Source organism: Agelaius tricolor, unplaced genomic scaffold, assembly GCF_023055355.1.
Source record: "Agelaius tricolor isolate 1412-34295 unplaced genomic scaffold, bAgeTri1.0.p SCAF_29, whole genome shotgun sequence".
Lineage (NCBI taxonomy): Eukaryota > Metazoa > Chordata > Aves > Passeriformes > Icteridae > Agelaius > Agelaius tricolor.
Genome location: NW_027269289.1, coordinates 6,837,508 through 6,853,206, shown reverse-complemented (window position 1 = coordinate 6,853,206; position 15,699 = coordinate 6,837,508). Strand labels below are relative to the sequence as shown.

The window sequence follows — 15,699 nt, the reverse complement described above, 5'->3', positions numbered from 1 at the left end:
CTGGGGTTCGCTTATATCTTTCTCCCCCGTGCCTCAGTTTCCCGGGATGCTGGGGGCTGTGAGCACCGCCCGGGCTCCTGAAGGATCGCCCTGCTGAGCCCTGCTGGGGCGGGAGCCTGAGTCAGCGCCAGCACAGCCGGTTCTGCCGGGCTGGACCACGCTGGGGCAGGTACGGCTGGGCAGGGCTCTGCTGCACCACATCCCACAGCCCCCGTGCTCTGCTGAGCCCCCGGAGCCCCTCACCCGCCTGCCACACCCCTGTGTTTCAGGTGGAGGATGTCCCGGGCCATGCAGTGCCAGGGCTGCCTGCCCTGGGGCAGCTGGGCGCGGCTGCCGCGGTCCCTGGCAGGGACAAGGGGGACCCGCAGCGTGTCCGTGTGTGCTGCTGCCGTGCCAGGTGAGCCGGGCTCCGTGCCTCTGCGCTCAGCCCTGTCCCCCTTGGACATCCCTCCCCAGCTGGGCAGGGGTGGGGGCACCCTAGCGAGGTGTGGGGTTACCCTGCTGGGCTGGAGAAAGCCATCCCTGACCATGAGCATTCCTCCTCCCCACCAGGCGGTGCAGGCAGGAGTTTCCTCAGGAGGATCCTTCGCACAAGCAGCATCTCCCTCCCCAGGTACAGTCAGTGTCACACGGCCGGGGCTCTTTGTCACAGCACCCGGGTGGACCAGGGCCGCTGCTTTGCTTCCAAACAAACACCCAGACCCACCTCCCTGCCTGCTCTGACTCCAGCCCACCTGCCCTGCCTCTCCACGGGTTTTCTGGGAATGCACAGCCTGTGGCTTGCTGACCTGCCTTCCCCTCCCAGCCGTGCCCCTGCCCTGGCCCTGCGCTCTGCCCTGGTGTGGGGGGAGGAAGGGCTGAGCTGGCTCCTCTCAGCACTTCCCACAGCCTGGCTGGGGATCTGCCCACCCTGCCCCAGGTGGGGTCTGGGGCTGCTCCCTGTGGCACTCTCCCTCCTCCTGCAGGGGCTGTGTTCACTACCAGGGAGACTCCCAGGAGAAACCTGCCCAGCCCAGCTCCTCTCACCATGGTCAGTCCCAGCTGAGGAAAGTGGCCTTTTCTGGTGAGTTTGCAGCTCTGGTTTGGAGGGAGGGTCCTACACAGTGTGGTGGGGGCAGCTGCTGTCCTGGGCAGTGTGAGGGTTCCCCATAACTGGGTGCTGTCCCCTCTCTGCAGTGGCTTGGGGCAGGCAACATCCCCAGTGCCCTGCCATTGCACAGCCCTTGTCATGTCCAGCACCTTCCTCCTTGCAGGTGCCATCAAGAAGCACCAGAAGAGCCTGTCTGCGTGGTTCAGCCACCAGCCCAATGAGGAGAGGCAGTTCGGCCCTTCCTTCTCTCTGGATGCCGTCCACGTGGACCCAGTGATCCGGGAGAGCTCCCTGGAGGAGATTCTGAAGCCCTCCCCTGATTTAACCATCCAGAACCAGCTCCAGCAGCCCTCCAGGAAGGTTATCAGCCTCCACAACCTGTTTGACGTGGACGCCTGCGGGCGGCAGGTGAAGAACGTGGTGCTCTACGGCACCGTGGGCACGGGCAAGAGCACCCTCATCAAGAAGATGGTGGTGGACTGGTGCCACGGCCGCCTGCCCCGCTTCCAGCTGGTCATCCCCTTCTCCTGCGAGGACCTGTCCCACAGCCATGCCCACGTGTCCCTGCGGCGCCTCGTCACCAAGAAGTACCAGCACCTCCGGGACGTGGTGCCGGTGCTGGAGGCTTCCAACCTCAGCGTGCTCTTCATCCTCAACGGCCTGGAGCGCCTCAACCTGGACTTCAGCCTGGCTGGCACGGAGCTGTGCTGTGACCCCAACGAGCCCGTGCCTCCCTCTGCCATCGTGGTCAACCTGCTGCGGAAATACCTCCTGCCCGAGGTCGGTGTTGCCCTGCTTTGTGCTGGGAGAAGGTTGGGGGTGAGCCCTGAGGCATCACAGGGCTCTTGGGATCATTATTTGCAGTCCAGCTTGGCTGGGAGAGCAAGCAGGCAGCCTCTGTTCCTGGAGGAACTTGCTAAGGTGGCCTCATGTCACTGGTGGGATCTTTGGGGGGGTCTGGTAAGTAATGAAGGCTGTGATCTTCCAGATTTTATTTATGTCTAGGAGGTCTGGTAAGGTAAGGAAGGCTGTGATTTTCCAGATTTTATTTATGTCTTGGAGGCCTGGTGTGACCGTGTTCACAGGGGTCTGAGGATGAGGGAAGAGACGAGGATCTGACTCCATGTTTCAGAAGGCTTGATTTATTATTTTATGATATATATTATATTAAAACTATACTAAAAGAATAGAAGAAAGGATTTCATCAGAAGGCTGGCTAAGGATAGAAAAAAAAAAAGAATGATAACAAAGGCTTGTGTCTCTGCTAGAGAGTCCGAGCCAGCTGGACTGTGATTGGCCATTAATTAGAAACAACCACATGAGACCAACCACAGATGCACCTGTTGCATTCCACAGCAGCAGATAACCATTGTTTGCATTTTGTTTCTGAGGCCTCTCAGCTTCTCAGGAGAAAAAATCCTAAGGAAAGGATTTTTCATAAAACACGTCTGTGACAGCCTGCTAAGGTAATAAAGGCTGTGATCTTCCAGACTTTATGTCTAGGAGGGAATGGGGAAAGTTCTTCTGTCCCCTCTGCCTGGGCCAGGTTTGATCCAGCACCTTTGTGAACCCCACCCTGTGCATGGGGTTATCCTGGTGCCCCCCTCAGTGGGTTACACCCTGCTGGGCACCCCAGACTCACCCAACCCTGTGTCCCCAGGCCAGCATCATCGTCACCACGCGCCCGTCTGCCGTGCGCCGCATCCCCGGCAAGTACGTGGGGCGCTACGCCGAGATCTGCGGCTTCTCCGACACCAACCTGCAGAAGCTCTACTTCCAGATGCGCCTCAGCCAGCCCGGCTGCTCCGGGGAGGAGAGCCAGCAGCGCCACTCGGCAGAGCAGGAGAACCTGGTGGAGATGCTGTCGAGGAACTTGGAGCGCCACAACCAAATAACGGCCGCCTGCTTCTTGCCGTCCTACTGCTGGCTGGTGTGCACCACCCTGCACTTCCTCTACTTCACCAGGGCGGTTCCTCCCAGCCAGACCCTCACTGGTATCTACACCAGCTTCCTGAGGCTCAACTTCAGCGGGGAGGTGCTGGACAGCACCGACCCCACCCACATCTCCATGATGAAGTACGTGGCCAAGACAGTGGGCAAGCTGGCCTACGAGGGGGTGATGTCCCGCAAGACCTGCTTCTCAGAGGAGGACCTGCGGCACTGCTTCGAGGTGGAGATGAAGACTGAAAGCGAGCTCAACCTCCTGGAGGTTTTCCGCAGCGATGTGTTCCGCTTCTTCCTGAGCCCGTGCGTGCAGCCGGGCAAGGAGCACACCTTTGTCTTCACCATCCCCGCCATGCAGGAGTACCTGGCAGCCCTGTACGTGGTGCTGGGTGAGAAGAAGACCCTGGTGCAGAGAGTGGGGAAGGAGCTGTCAGAGGTCCTCGGGAAGGTCAGCGAAGACGTGGCTGTGGTTGTGAACATCATCTCCAAGGTGCTGCCCCTGCGCTTCCTGCCCGTGCTCTTCAACCTCCTCAAGATCTTCCCTCGCTACTTCTCCCGGGTGGGTGGCAAGGACAGGGATACCATTGCCCACACCATGGCAGAGGAGCTGTTCAAGGAGGAGGATTACTACAATGATGATGTCTTGGACCAGATCAACTCCAGCATCCTGGGCGTGGAGGGCCCCATGCGCCACCCCGATGAGGCCCCGGATGATGAGGTCTTCGAGCTCTTCCCCATTTTCATGGGTGGGATCCTGTCCCGCCGCAACCGCGCCATCCTGGAGCAGCTGGGCTGCTCCATCAAGAACCTGGCAGCCTTCGAGATCGCCAAGGCCATGAAGAAGACGGTGATCAGGAAGGGCCGCAGGGGCCTGCCCCCCTCGGAGCTCATGGACTACCTGTTCTTCCTGCACGAGTTCCAGAACGAGCGCTTCACGGCCGAGGCCATCCTCTCCCTCCGTGCCGTCAACCTCTCCTCCGTCAAGATGACCCCTCTCAAGTGCTCTGTGCTGGCATCTGTCATGAGCACCACGTGTCACGAGGTGGAGGAGCTGAACCTGACCTCCTGCAACCTGGACAGCGGCAGCTTGAGGACCCTCTTCCCTGTCCTCCTGCGATGCAAAGCTCTCCAGTGAGTACCACCTCCTCCTGCCTTTGGGCACTGCTCAAAAATCGGGTTTTTTCTCACCTCTGCCCATCACAGGGATGCTTTAGGAGCCCAGGTATGGAAAACTTAGGAAAGGGCATGTTTATTCCCACTGCAGACGTAGGGAACTACAGCTTCCAACATGCAACACTCCTTGAGCAGCCTTTCTAGGGCACTGCATGCTGGGATTTGCAGTCCCAGCTCACCCTCCCGCAGGAATTTTTGGGGAGTTCCCTGCAGCTGGTACAGGCTGGGCGGGCTGCCAGCTGTCCTGACAGACCCGAGTCCCTTCGGGAAGTTACCCGGCATCCCCGTGTCGTTAGCTCTGTGAGGAGTTTGCAGTCCCAGAGGTGGGAGTCTGGGCTGTGCAGATGTTCCCACGGACGTTCCAGAACGTTTGTGGAGCTGCAGGTCTTCCTGCCGCCCAGGTGGTGGCGAGACGTGCTCAGCACAGATGGATCGGGCTGTGCAGCTGGGCTGTGCCGCACTTCCTTCCTCCAGATGCTCAGGAGGGCTTGATGGAGCCCTGATCCCTCCTCTGACCTTCGCCCACCTCCTGAAGACTCCGCCATCCCCTTCCCCTTGCCCCGCTCCTGCTGGCACCGGCTCTGCTGGCTCATGTTTGGGTGTGGTGTCACTGTGCTCCCTTTGGGAGAGGAAACCTGGAGTGGCCTAGTTTGGGGAGCCCAGGGAGGATGGTGATGGGCAAAATGGAGCGGGCAGGGCTGCCAGGCTCCCAGGTAACAGCCATTTTGTTCCTGTCACACCCGTGTCTTGCTCTGCACCAGTCTGCAGCTCAACAGCCTGGGCTCCGAAGCCTGCAAGGAAATCCGTGACCTGCTCCTGCATGACAAGTGTGTGGTGAGCAGCCTGCGGTGAGTACGGCCCCCGCCCTGCATGACACTGCCACTGCTGTCCCCCACGTGCCGGGGCACTCCCTGAGCTCCGTGTCCCACAGGCTGGCCAACAACCCCGTGGGGGAGCAGGGCGCTCGCTACCTGGCCGAGGCGCTGGCCGGCAACCGCTCCCTGACACAGCTGTCCCTGCTGCACACCTCGCTGGGGGACCCCGGCGCTGAGGCCATCGCCCAGCACCTGGCCCAGAACCAGCACCTGCAGGAGCTCAACCTGGGCTACAACTCCCTGACGGACACGGCGGCCCTGCGCGTGGTGGAGGTGGCCAAGAGGCACGAGACGCTGGACAAAGTGCAGTGAGTCCACTCTGCTGCGCCCCTGCCCTTTTACCCACACAGCATCCCTGCCCTGCGTGCCTCTGTCCTTCCCCTCAGCCCTCACCAGCATCTCCTGCTGCTTTCCCAGTCTCTACTTCAACGACATCAGCGAGGATGGCAAGAGGGCTCTTGACTCCCTGCGCATGGACCGCGACGGCGTCAGGGCTCTGGTTTTCCTCACGGCGGGCACCGACGTCTCCGATTACTGGTCCCACATCCTGAACGTGGTGCAGAGGAACCTGCCCTTCTGGGACCGCGAGCGGGTCCGGCAGCACCTCACCCTCCTCCTGCAGGACCTGGAGAGCAGCCGCAGCCAGACTGCCAATCCCTGGAGGAAAGCCAAATTCCTGCGAGTCGAGAGCGAGGTCAAGAAAATGCTGGGGAAACTGCAGGATGGGAGCCTCTAACCTGCTGCCCATCCACCAGCCAGGGGTGGGGCAGTGGAGTGTGCCCAGCAGCACGTTCCCTGCGCCCTCACCCACCTGGAGATGCTGGCTGGATGGTGCTGTCAAAGGTGCTGGGTGTGTGGGGCTCAGCCTTATCTGCAGTGTGGGAATGGGACAGAAACCAGGCCAGGAGCAAATGGGACTTGTTCTTCTGGGCTTGTGGAAAGCCAGCCCCTGCACCCCAGCCAGAGTGCTGGCAGGGAGCAGGATTGGGGCTTGTCTGTGAATCTTTTGGGAGCATTAAAGTGCACCTCTCTATTTCCACTGAAGCACACTAGTACCAAGACTTGATCTCCTCTTCGGGCCCTTCCTGGGGAGGAATGTGGAGCAGCTGGAGTGGAGGGTTCTGCCTTTCCCCATCTCCCAGCACTGGCATGGAGCAGCCCACCTCTGCTCCAGTGCTGAACCAGTCATTCTCCCCTCACTGTGTGTCCCCCTGGAAGCCACCAGGAGCTGTCCCCAAGCTGGGTGTCCCGGGGTGCTGGTCCCTGCTCCCAGCTCTGGCTGGCAGTGCCAGGGGCTGGGAGGGCAGGGGAAACTTGAGGCTGTTTAACCATTAAACCTGGGGCGTCTTGGGAGAGGCGGGGACACTTCCCTGCCACTTCACCCTGTACCTTGCTCCCTCTGGCAATCCCTGCAGCCATGAAGCAAACAAAAGGTATGTGCCTGCTGGGGAATCCTCTGCAGACCCTTCCCCACACACACAGGCCCTGCTGCCAGGTGGAGCAAGGCAATGTCAGAGCCCAGGCAGCCCATGGAAGGAGCCAGAGGCATGCAGGAAAATGTCTCCTTGTGGGGATGCTGGGGAGGCATCCCCTCTCCCTGGGTTTGGGGTTCATTGTGCCCAAAGAGGAGTGGAGGGGTTTGATGGGGGGATGTGTGACAGGGAAGGTCTCCGTTTCATTCTCCTGGCTCCAGCAGCTCCCTCGGGTCCTGGTGAACCTTCTCAGCCCTCACTGAAGAGCCCTGTAGACCCCCAGGACTGAGCCCATCTGCTTGGCCCCTCTTTGCCCCGGCAGTGAGTGCCCATGGGACCTGAGCAGCAGGTCCTGCTGTTGGGAAGGCAGGAGGACAGTGGTGGCAGGGCCAAGGGACAACCTGTGCTGAGAGACAGAGGGGCTTGGGAGCTGTGTGGGCTTGGCAAACCCCCTCACCTGCATGGCAGGCTCAGCCTGTGAGTGCTCCAGAGTGTGGGGTCTGCTCCCAGCCCACCACCTCCCGTGCTGACCTCTCCTCTCCCTCTGCAGGACTCGAGGGAGACAAGATGTCCATCATGTAAGTGCTGATCTCCTCTTGACCAGGGGCTTTCTGGGGCCCAGGAGAGACTTGGGGAATGGTCCAAGAGGGAAATCTTGTCTGTCTTTCCCCAAGGAAAAAGGAGGCACAGGCCCCAGTTGGCCCTTTCTGGGAGGAACAAGCTCCCCAAAGCAGGGGGAGGCAGGGACAAGGCCACCCTGCACTAACGTGGCCTCTCCTGCCCTTTATCATTTCAGAAAATTTGAATTTAACCCCAAAGTTGGGATCGACAACCCAGCCTTGACCCTGACTGAGGACACGGGTAAATACACGCCCTCATCTCCCAGGGTGTCCCTGTGTCTGCAGGGGGCTGTGGCACCAGGGTGTCCCTGTCTGTGCACGGGGCTGTGACACCAGGGTGTCCCTGTGTCTGCAGGGGGCTGTGGCACCAGGGTGTCCTTGTGTCTGCAGGGGGCTGTGACACCTGGATGACCCTGTCTGTGCACAGGGATGTGGCACTTGGGTGTCCCTGTCTGTGCATGGAGCTGTGGCACCAGGGTGTCCTTGTGTCTGCAGGGGGCTGTGGCACCTGGGTGTCCCTGTCTCTACAGGGGGCTGTGACACCTGGGCACTGCTGGGGTCCTGAGCTCTCTGCCACACTGGGGACCTGTGGGAGGTGAACACAGGAGGGATGAGCAGACCCCCAGCCCAGGATGGGGTGCAGAACTTGTGTGAGGATCCCTGCAGGGCTCTGCTCACGGGCTGTGCCCCCACACAGATGGTGAGGGCATGGGGGAGCCCCGCTTCTACCTGCTGACCAAGGAGAGCACAGAGACCTTCGGCTTCTGCCTGCACGAGGAGCTGGGCTGCCAGGGCCACATCATCCGGCAGATTGAGCTGGGGGGGGTGGCCCAGCGCAGGGGGCTGCAGGACGGGGACCGCCTGCTCCAGGTCAATGGCCACTTCGTGGACCACATGGACCACCTCAGGGTAAGCTGGGAGCAGCCCATGGGAACGCCTGGGTCCCTGGGATCTCTGATTCCTGATCCCTGATTCCCATGGGAATCCCTGGGTCCCTGGGATCCCTGATTCCCATGGGAACGCCTGGGTCCCTGGGATCCCAAATTCCTGATCCCTGATTCCCATGGGAATGCCTGGGTCCTGCCCAGCCAGGGGCACAGAGGATGCATGACTCAGCTTGGACTTGAAGCAATGAACTTTTTTTTGCATTGTTTTTGCATTTTCTTATATTGTAAGATTGTTTTAGTGATATGATAGAATTTGATGTTCTACAGGCGAAGAATTTCCCTGATCGTTCCACATCAGCACTTGATTGAGGTTTTGATTGGCAACAGATAACCTCTCAAGTGTTTGTTCTTTCCTCTGCATGGGCCCAGCAGACAAAATTACAAACACTTTTCTTTTTAATTTTATTAAAATAAAAAGGGTGATATTTCACAGACATGTTTTAAAAAAATCCTTTCCTTAGGATTTTTTTCTCCTGAGAAGCTGGGAGTCCTCAGGAACAAAATGCAAACAATGGTTATCTGCTGCTGTGGAATGCAACAGGTGGATCTGGGATTGGTCTCATGTGGTTGTTTCTAATTAATGGCCAATCACAGTCCAGCTGGCTTGGACTGTCTCGGTCAGTCACAAACCTTTGTTATCATTCCTTTTCTATTCTTAGCCAGCCTTCTGAGGAAATCCTTTCTTCTATTCTTTTAGCATAGTTTTAATATAATAAATATCATAAAATAATAAATCAAGCCTTCTGAAACATGGAGTCAACATTCTCATCTCTTCCCTCATCCCGGGACCCCCGCAAACACCACCACATGCATGAGCCCTGCTGACCCCAGGGACCCCAGCCCATCAGAGGGTGCCTGCTGAGGGCTCCTGGGTCCTTCCAGGTGGTGCAGAAGATCAAGGCCAGTGGGAACCAGGTGCTGCTGGCAGTGCTGGATGGTGACTCCTACGAAGCAGCCAAGGCCCTGGGCAGGGACCTGTCCCAGATGCTGCCCGAGGACATCCGCCCGCGCCTCTGCCACGTCACCAGGGACAAAAGCGGCTTTGGCTTCAGCGTGTCGTGTCCAGAAGGTAAAGCAGGATGCTGCCATTATGAGCCTCCCCATTGTAGCACCTCACTCACCCCAAAATGCCCCTTCTGCTCCTCCTGCAGGCACCAAGGGCACCTTCCAGCTGTCAGTGCTGCAGGATGGGCCAGCAGACAGAGCGGGGGTGCCACCGGGCTGCTGGCTGCTGGAGCTCAACGGGGACAGCGTCAAGAGCTACTCCCACACCCAGCTCACCAGAAAGGTGCCTGCTCCTGGCATGGGGGGGTGAGGGATGGGGCTGAGAATGTCACTGAGCACCTGTGCTTCCCATCCAGCTCAAGCAGAGCGGCAACAAGGTGACACTGCTGGTGGCCTCCAGCGCCGTGGAGGAGTTCTACCGCCTGCGGGGCCTGCGGGTCATGGCTGCCTTGGCTGACACCTCCAGGCTCCCCTTCAAGGTCCGGGAGCTGCACCTGGTGAAGGGTCCTGCTGGCTACGGGTTCCTGCTCAAGGAGGATGACTGCAGCTCGGGAGGAGTAGGTAAGAGGGCTGAGAGGGGCAGTTTGTACCTGAGCAAGGCATTTCTGAGGGTTGGGAAGAGCTGACAGCTCTGTGCCTGCAATAGGACCCTGTCCCCACCTGCACACAGGGGTCAGCAGAGCCAGTTCCCCTCTGTGAGCCTCTGCCCCCTCCCTGTGCTGTGGCAGGCCAGTTCCTGTGGGATGTGGATGCGGGGCTGCCAGCAGAGCAGGCAGGGATGAGGGAAGGGGACCGTGTGCTGGCCGTGAACGGGGAGAGCATCGAGGGGCTGGACCACGAGCAGACCGTGCACAGGATCCGCGCCCGGGAGGATCAGGTGACGCTGCTGGTCATCGACCCCGCTGGGGACGAGTTCTACCACTCGGTAGGTCCTGGGGACACGCCCCTGCTCTGGCTGGGGAGCCCTGGGGTGCTGTGAGGCTGCACAATGGGATGGGTGTCCCCCACAGGGGCTGTGTGTCCATCCCTCTCCTGCCCTTCCAGATCGGGCTGTCCCCCCTGCAGTTCTTTGGGGATGGTGACCCCGCCTCAGGCTCCTGCACGCCCTCCCTGCCCTCTCGCAGTGGCTCCCCTGCACTCTGTGACGTTGAGGTGGCACCCAAGGGACCTGTGTCCTGGCTGATGGCTGCTGCCAACAGCATAGAGATCATACAGGTAACTCCTCAGGGCAGTGCTCACAGCCCGGCAGGGCTCTGAGTGCTGCCACCCTCCTATTCCGCCCATCCTAACGTTTCCTGGCATCTGTGGTGCTGCCAGGAGGAGGCTGTGTGGTCCCCTGGCCACAGGGGCAGGCACAAAGACCCCTCCAACCTGTGTCCCCGCAGAGCCAGCGCCAGGAGGAGCACACAAAGCTGTGCCAGGCATTCTAACAGCCCAGGAGCCTCTGGACAGGCTCTCCCACACAGCACCTGCACCCAGGCCACGTGCAGCCCCTCGGGGCTCAGCACTGCTCAGCATGGACCCTGCACACGCAGCTCCTGTGTCTCCATGCCTGGCTCACAGCACGGCACTCCCAGGGACTCGTCTCTGCTCACCCAGGCTGCCTCAGAGCTTTTATCAACCACAGTGGCAGCTCCTCCTAACCTGACCACAGAGCTGTGTCTTTGCCTGCCCAGCTACCTCCAGGGATTCCTCAGGACATTGCACTGAAGCCCTTGCCCAGCTCCAGGCTCTGGGAGTTCCCAGGAGAGCAGAGGCACTGCCCTCTGCACCATGACCCAGGGGACTCAAGGGTTGGCTCAGATCTGCACGTGCATGGACATCTCTCCTGTGCTGCTCCTCTCATCCCCTCTCTGAAGCCAGCACCACCTTGCTCCTGCACCACCCTTTTGGGGTGATTAAAGGACAAATCCACGCTGCTGTTTGTGTGGGTGATGTTATGGACAGCACTGTGACTGGGCAGCACATCCCAGGGCCAGACCCATCCTCTCTTCCCAAGCCTGGCGTTGGGCAGTGGACGTAGGAAGCTCTCCAGGTGTGCTGCTGGGAGGGTGAGGGCTGAGAGCCCCTGGGCACTGCACCTGCAGGAATCTGACAGCAGACTCCTGCAGGCATCCCTTGTGCTCCACAGCAAGGGTTTTTCCTGAGGGTTCCCCTTGCAGGTGACACATCAGGAGCATCCTCAGGGTTCCCCTTGAAGGTGACACATCAGGAGCATCCTCAGGGTTCCCCTTGCAGGTGACACATCTGTTCCTGCCCTGCCAGGGCGGTGGCAGTGCTGGAGGAGGGTGGCAGGGGGGGATCCCAGAGGGGAAATTTCACCTCTCTGCCGAGCGTGGGAGAGTGAAAACGAGCACAGAGTTTTGCATGTGGCCAAGAACCACAAACCTCTGGCTGAGGTTTTACCTCGGCCCCTTCTCGAGCGTGAACAGAAGCACCACACCGGAGTCCCTGCCTCTGTGTCCTCTGAGCTCAGTGCAGGCAGCTGGGGTGCAAAAAGTCCTTGTCCAGAGCTTTTGGGAGCTGACAGCTCGGGAGGGAGCAGGGCTGGCCAGCTGCAGGCTGGTTTGGGGGTGAGCAGTCAAGGGAGAGGTGGGAAAAGCGTGGCTGGGAGCCGCCAGCAGCACCAAGGTGTAGGGTCCCTGCATCAGCCCCAAGTGAAACCCTCCCAAGAGTCCCAGGTGAGACAGTCACAACAGTCTCAAGCAAAATCAACCTTTGCTTGAAGTCTCACAGCCCCAGCTCAGGGTGAATCATGCCCAGAGAAGCAGATAGTCAGGAATGCAATTACTCAAGCGTGTTCCCTGATCTCTTTGGATCAGAGCCATGGTGATTTTTGTACTTGGCTCTCACAAAGGCAGTGTTGCCCTCCCCAGTTCTCTCCCCAGGTACTTGTGGTAGCATGGAGCTGGCCAGGGCACCTGCTGGTGGTCAACCCTGCTTGACTATTAGCCAGAATCCATTAGCACCTAATGGGAAAAGCCTCAGGAACACGGCCTCAATAAACGTTGACATATTTGAGGTCAATATAATCCTTAGGAAAATTTGCCCCGGTAATTAAAGCCAGACAAGGAGTTGCCTGTCTCAGAAATATTTACCAAGCTTTACCAAAGGCAATAAAATAAAGGCAGAGAGTTTTATAACCAATCCATGCTGGGCTCCCTTGTTGTGTTTAGTGCTGCTTCCTGCTGTGCTGTCCATTTGGCTCCTCAGCAAGTGGGTGCCACAGAGGAGGCAAAGCTCCCTGGAGGAGGCTGGATCCAGAGGTTGAGGCTGTGCTGTCCAACCTCCAGGCCCGAGTTTGGGGTGCTCATGTTCCCCAAACTGACGTGGGCAAACCCAGTTTGCCTTTGCCTGGTTTCCTGTGGCAGCCCCTGTAGTACCAGCCACAGCTGGTTTTTGCAAAAGGATGTGTTCTTCTGCCTGGAGAGGAGATGAAAAGAGGATCTGAAGGCAGCAAAGAAACAGAGCTCAACTGACTTTCAAGCCCATGTTGTAATTTTTAAAAAAGTTTGGTGGTGTCAGCTCTGACAACCTCACTCCTTACTTAGTTCCCTTTAGATTCCCTGCTCCCCTCTTCTCTCCCTGGTCCCTTTTCACTCCCTGGTTCCCTTTTCTCTCCCTTGCCTCCTTTTGACCTCTGGTTCTCTTTTCTCCCCCTGATCCCTTTTTCTCTCTCTGGTTCCCTTTTCTCTCCCTTGCCTCCTTTTGACCCCCTGGTTCTCTTCTCTCTCCCAGGTCCTCTTTTCTCCCCTGGTTCCTTTTCTCTCCCTGGTCTGCTTTTCACTGCCCCATCCCCTTTTCTCTCCCTGTTGCTCTCACTGCCCGGCTCCTGCTCCTTCTCCCGTTGGAGCCGGGATGCCAGGAACGGGGACTCAGCCCCGGTGGGCTCTGCCTCCCCTGCTTTGCGGGGAGAGGCCTCAGATACCTGCCAGGTGCACCGGACGCTCTCTCGTTGCCTTCCCCTCCCCGCCGTGGGGACGCCGGTGCCGCTCCTGCCTCGGGCACATCCCTCTGCGGGCGAGGCGGTGTGCAGCGCCGCTTCCCCGCGTCGGGGCCGTTCTTAGAAAAGGGAACGCGTGTCCGGGAAAGGGGAAGCGATGCGGTTGCGCAAGCCGGGCACGGGAAGGGCCGCGAAGGCCGCGGGTCCCTCCCGGGGGCGGCGGGGCGAGCGCGGCCCCCGCGTTCCCATGGCGACCGCGCCCCGCCCCGCTCCGCCCGCACCAAGCATGGCCACCGCTCCGCCCTCACGCTACCACAGTGCGCATGCGCCTCACTCCGCGACCAATCAGAGCCGGCTCCACCCCGGAGGAGGAGGCGTGGCCGGGCGCGCGGGGGGGCGGGCGACCAATCAGCGCCGGCGAGGAGGGCGGGGCCTCGCTGGAACCGGGCGCCGCCGCCGCCGCCACCGCCCACGGCCGCCGCCGCCGCCCTGCCCGGCCCGGCCCGGCCCGGAGCGCCCTCAGCCCGGTCCCCTCCAGGGCCGCGGCCCCGGTGCCGGACGGGCCCCACGGGCCGGCTGTGGGCGCCCCCATGTCGGCGCCGCTGAAGAAGGGCCCCGGCGGGCTCATCGGGCTGATGAAGGACGCGTTCCAGCCGCACCACCACCACCTCGGGCCGCACCAGCCCGGCGCCGTGGACAAGAAGATGGTGGAGAAGTGCTGGAAGCTCATGGATAAGGTGGGGAGGGCGCTGGGGTGGCTGTGGCACAGGGCTGGCCTGGGGGGTTCGAGGCTCTGGGGTCAGGGGGGATCTGGGATGAGCCTGGAATTTTGGAGTTGGCTGGGCTGGGAGAGAGGGGTCTGGGGCTCCAGGGGGGATATTTGGGGGGTTCCGAGGTGCCTGGGCACAGAATGGGGTGCAGCGCTGTGGGGGAAGGATGTGGTGAGCGTGGAGTGACAGGACAAGGGGGAATGGCTTGGCACTGATGGAAGGGAGGCTTAGATAGATATTGGGAATTAGGAATTGTGCCCTGGGAGGGTGGGCAGGCCTGGCACAGGGTGCCAGAGCAGCTGTGGCTGCCCCTGGATGTGCCCAAGGCCAGGCTGGACAGGGCTGGGAGCACCCTGGGGTAGTGGAAGGTGTCCCTGCCAGGGACAAGATGGAATTTGAGGTCCTTCCAACCCCAACCTTCCTGTGATTCCGTGTGGAACCTGGTGGAGAGGTGAGCCATGGAGGAGAGGCAGCCCTGGAATGGGATGCCAGGATGGGAAGGTGTGGAGGGAGATCAGCAGCTCTGCAAAGAACAAGGTGGAGGAAGAGGGGGCAGTTTGGAATGGAGGATTTGGAGCTGCCTGAGAGGATCTGGGATGTTTCCCCAGGGCAATGGTCACAGCCCTAAGGGCTGCCAGAGCTCAGCATTTGGACACAGGGATTGTTGGGGTGTCCTGTGCAGGGCCAGGAGTTGCACTGGATGATGGGTCCCTTCCAAGCCAGGATATTCTGTGATTTCTGTATTAATCATATGCATGTATAGAGAATTCCAGTCCTGTAGGCGCTGGGCTGGGCACTGGTGGTGCTGGGAAGAGGTCGGGGCTGGTGGGGAGCTGCAGGTGGTGACAGCAGCAGGACAAGGAAGAAGTCCAGGATTTGCTCCTTGCAAGCAAATAGAGCCTGGTGTGTGGGTAGTGGATGGTGAAGCTTTGTGGTAGGCCAGGTTATTCCTTTTGGAATGAACAGGAATGTGTTGCTGCACTCAGGGCAAAACCTTTTCCTTAAAACTGAGGAAAAACTGTAAAAGCCTGAATAAACCCTTGTGCAATAAGTAGTTAGAGGAAGATAAAGTATCAAGTGGTGTTTAACAAGAAAAACTTGTGGCGTGGGAGCTGGAAAGGCCTTCTTCCAGCCCCACACCTTTAGGAGGGGCTCTCTGGGGTCATTAAGACTTTCCACTCCTCCTCCTCCTCCTTTTCAAATGCCAGGAAATGGCTCTTGCCGGGGGCAGGACACCAGACCTTTTGGCCTGTTGGTGTGATGGGATATTTGATTTACTGGCCTGCCTAGGTGTGCTGGTCAGTCCAGGGTTTCCAGAAACGCTGGGGGGTTGTCAGGGAACGATCAAGTGAGTGAAAGCAGGCGCACAGAAATAGGCACAACATAAAAATCGAACATTTTGGTGGAATTTTCATTGATAATTCCTATTCAGCCCTGAAATCAAGGCTAGGCTTGGCATGCTGCAGTCTGAAATGTGCAGTGCATTTATGACACTGAGTTTAGGGCCCTACAAGTGGTGTAGAGTAAGAGCATCACCCAAGTTGCCCCCAGGCCTTGGGGACTGTCACCTGGCCACCTCCTTCCCCTCTGGGAGCAGAGCAGGCAGGGATTTTGGGCATCCCTCATCCAATTGCCCCTCAGGCTTGTGCATTTTCCTTCTCTTTCCCCTGCATTGTTTATCCATGCAGTGTCTGAACCTCCTGCAGTAAGTGCTAAAAGCAGGCAGAGCAAATGACTTCTTTAAAGGAGTATTAAATTCTGTTCCTGCCAAGAAATCACTCTGTGTTGGCTGGCTCAACAGAAGGCAGGGTTTATGGTTGTGCCTTGCTGTGCCTGTGATGAGCTTTGATCACCTACAGA

The 15,699-nt window shown here is 59.3% G+C and overlaps 3 protein-coding genes across 9 annotated transcripts in view; all 3 read left to right on the top strand.

Moving 5' to 3' along the window:
- The first annotated feature begins 40 nt into the window (after positions 1-40).
- On the top strand, positions 41-6,126 carry NLRX1 (NLR family member X1). Its single transcript, XM_071449748.1, has 9 exons — positions 41-169; positions 270-397; positions 553-613; positions 966-1,063; positions 1,254-1,870; positions 2,751-4,165; positions 4,969-5,055; positions 5,139-5,390; positions 5,500-6,126. The coding sequence occupies exons 2-9, from the start codon at positions 277-279 to the stop codon at positions 5,816-5,818; spliced, it is 2,970 nt and encodes a 989-aa protein (XP_071305849.1). The 5' UTR covers positions 41-169; positions 270-276; the 3' UTR covers positions 5,819-6,126.
- On the top strand, positions 5,672-11,041 carry NHERF4 (NHERF family PDZ scaffold protein 4). Of its 2 annotated transcripts, none has more exons than XM_071449753.1 (10): positions 5,672-5,776; positions 7,105-7,132; positions 7,351-7,415; positions 7,872-8,083; positions 9,004-9,190; positions 9,273-9,409; positions 9,483-9,687; positions 9,855-10,051; positions 10,171-10,341; positions 10,512-11,041. In XM_071449753.1, the coding sequence occupies exons 2-10, from the start codon at positions 7,122-7,124 to the stop codon at positions 10,554-10,556; spliced, it is 1,230 nt and encodes a 409-aa protein (XP_071305854.1). In that variant the 5' UTR covers positions 5,672-5,776; positions 7,105-7,121; the 3' UTR covers positions 10,557-11,041. The 2 variants fall into 2 exon arrangements, with proteins under 2 accessions (XP_071305854.1, XP_071305853.1); XM_071449752.1 differs by lacking the exon at positions 5,672-5,776 and adding an exon at positions 6,274-6,515.
- A 2,449-nt stretch (positions 11,042-13,490) lies between these two features.
- CBL (Cbl proto-oncogene) overlaps positions 13,491-15,699 on the top strand; it is a 37,893-nt gene continuing 35,684 nt past the window's right edge. For all 6 annotated transcript variants that reach the window (XR_011682769.1, XR_011682766.1, XR_011682770.1 and 3 more), the window contains exon 1: positions 13,491-13,806. Coding sequence is in view for 1 of the 6 variants with exons in the window: in XM_071449774.1 (XP_071305875.1) it covers positions 13,660-13,806 (147 nt within the window). In the remaining 5 variants the exon portion in view is untranslated. The remainder of the gene's footprint in view (positions 13,807-15,699) is intronic.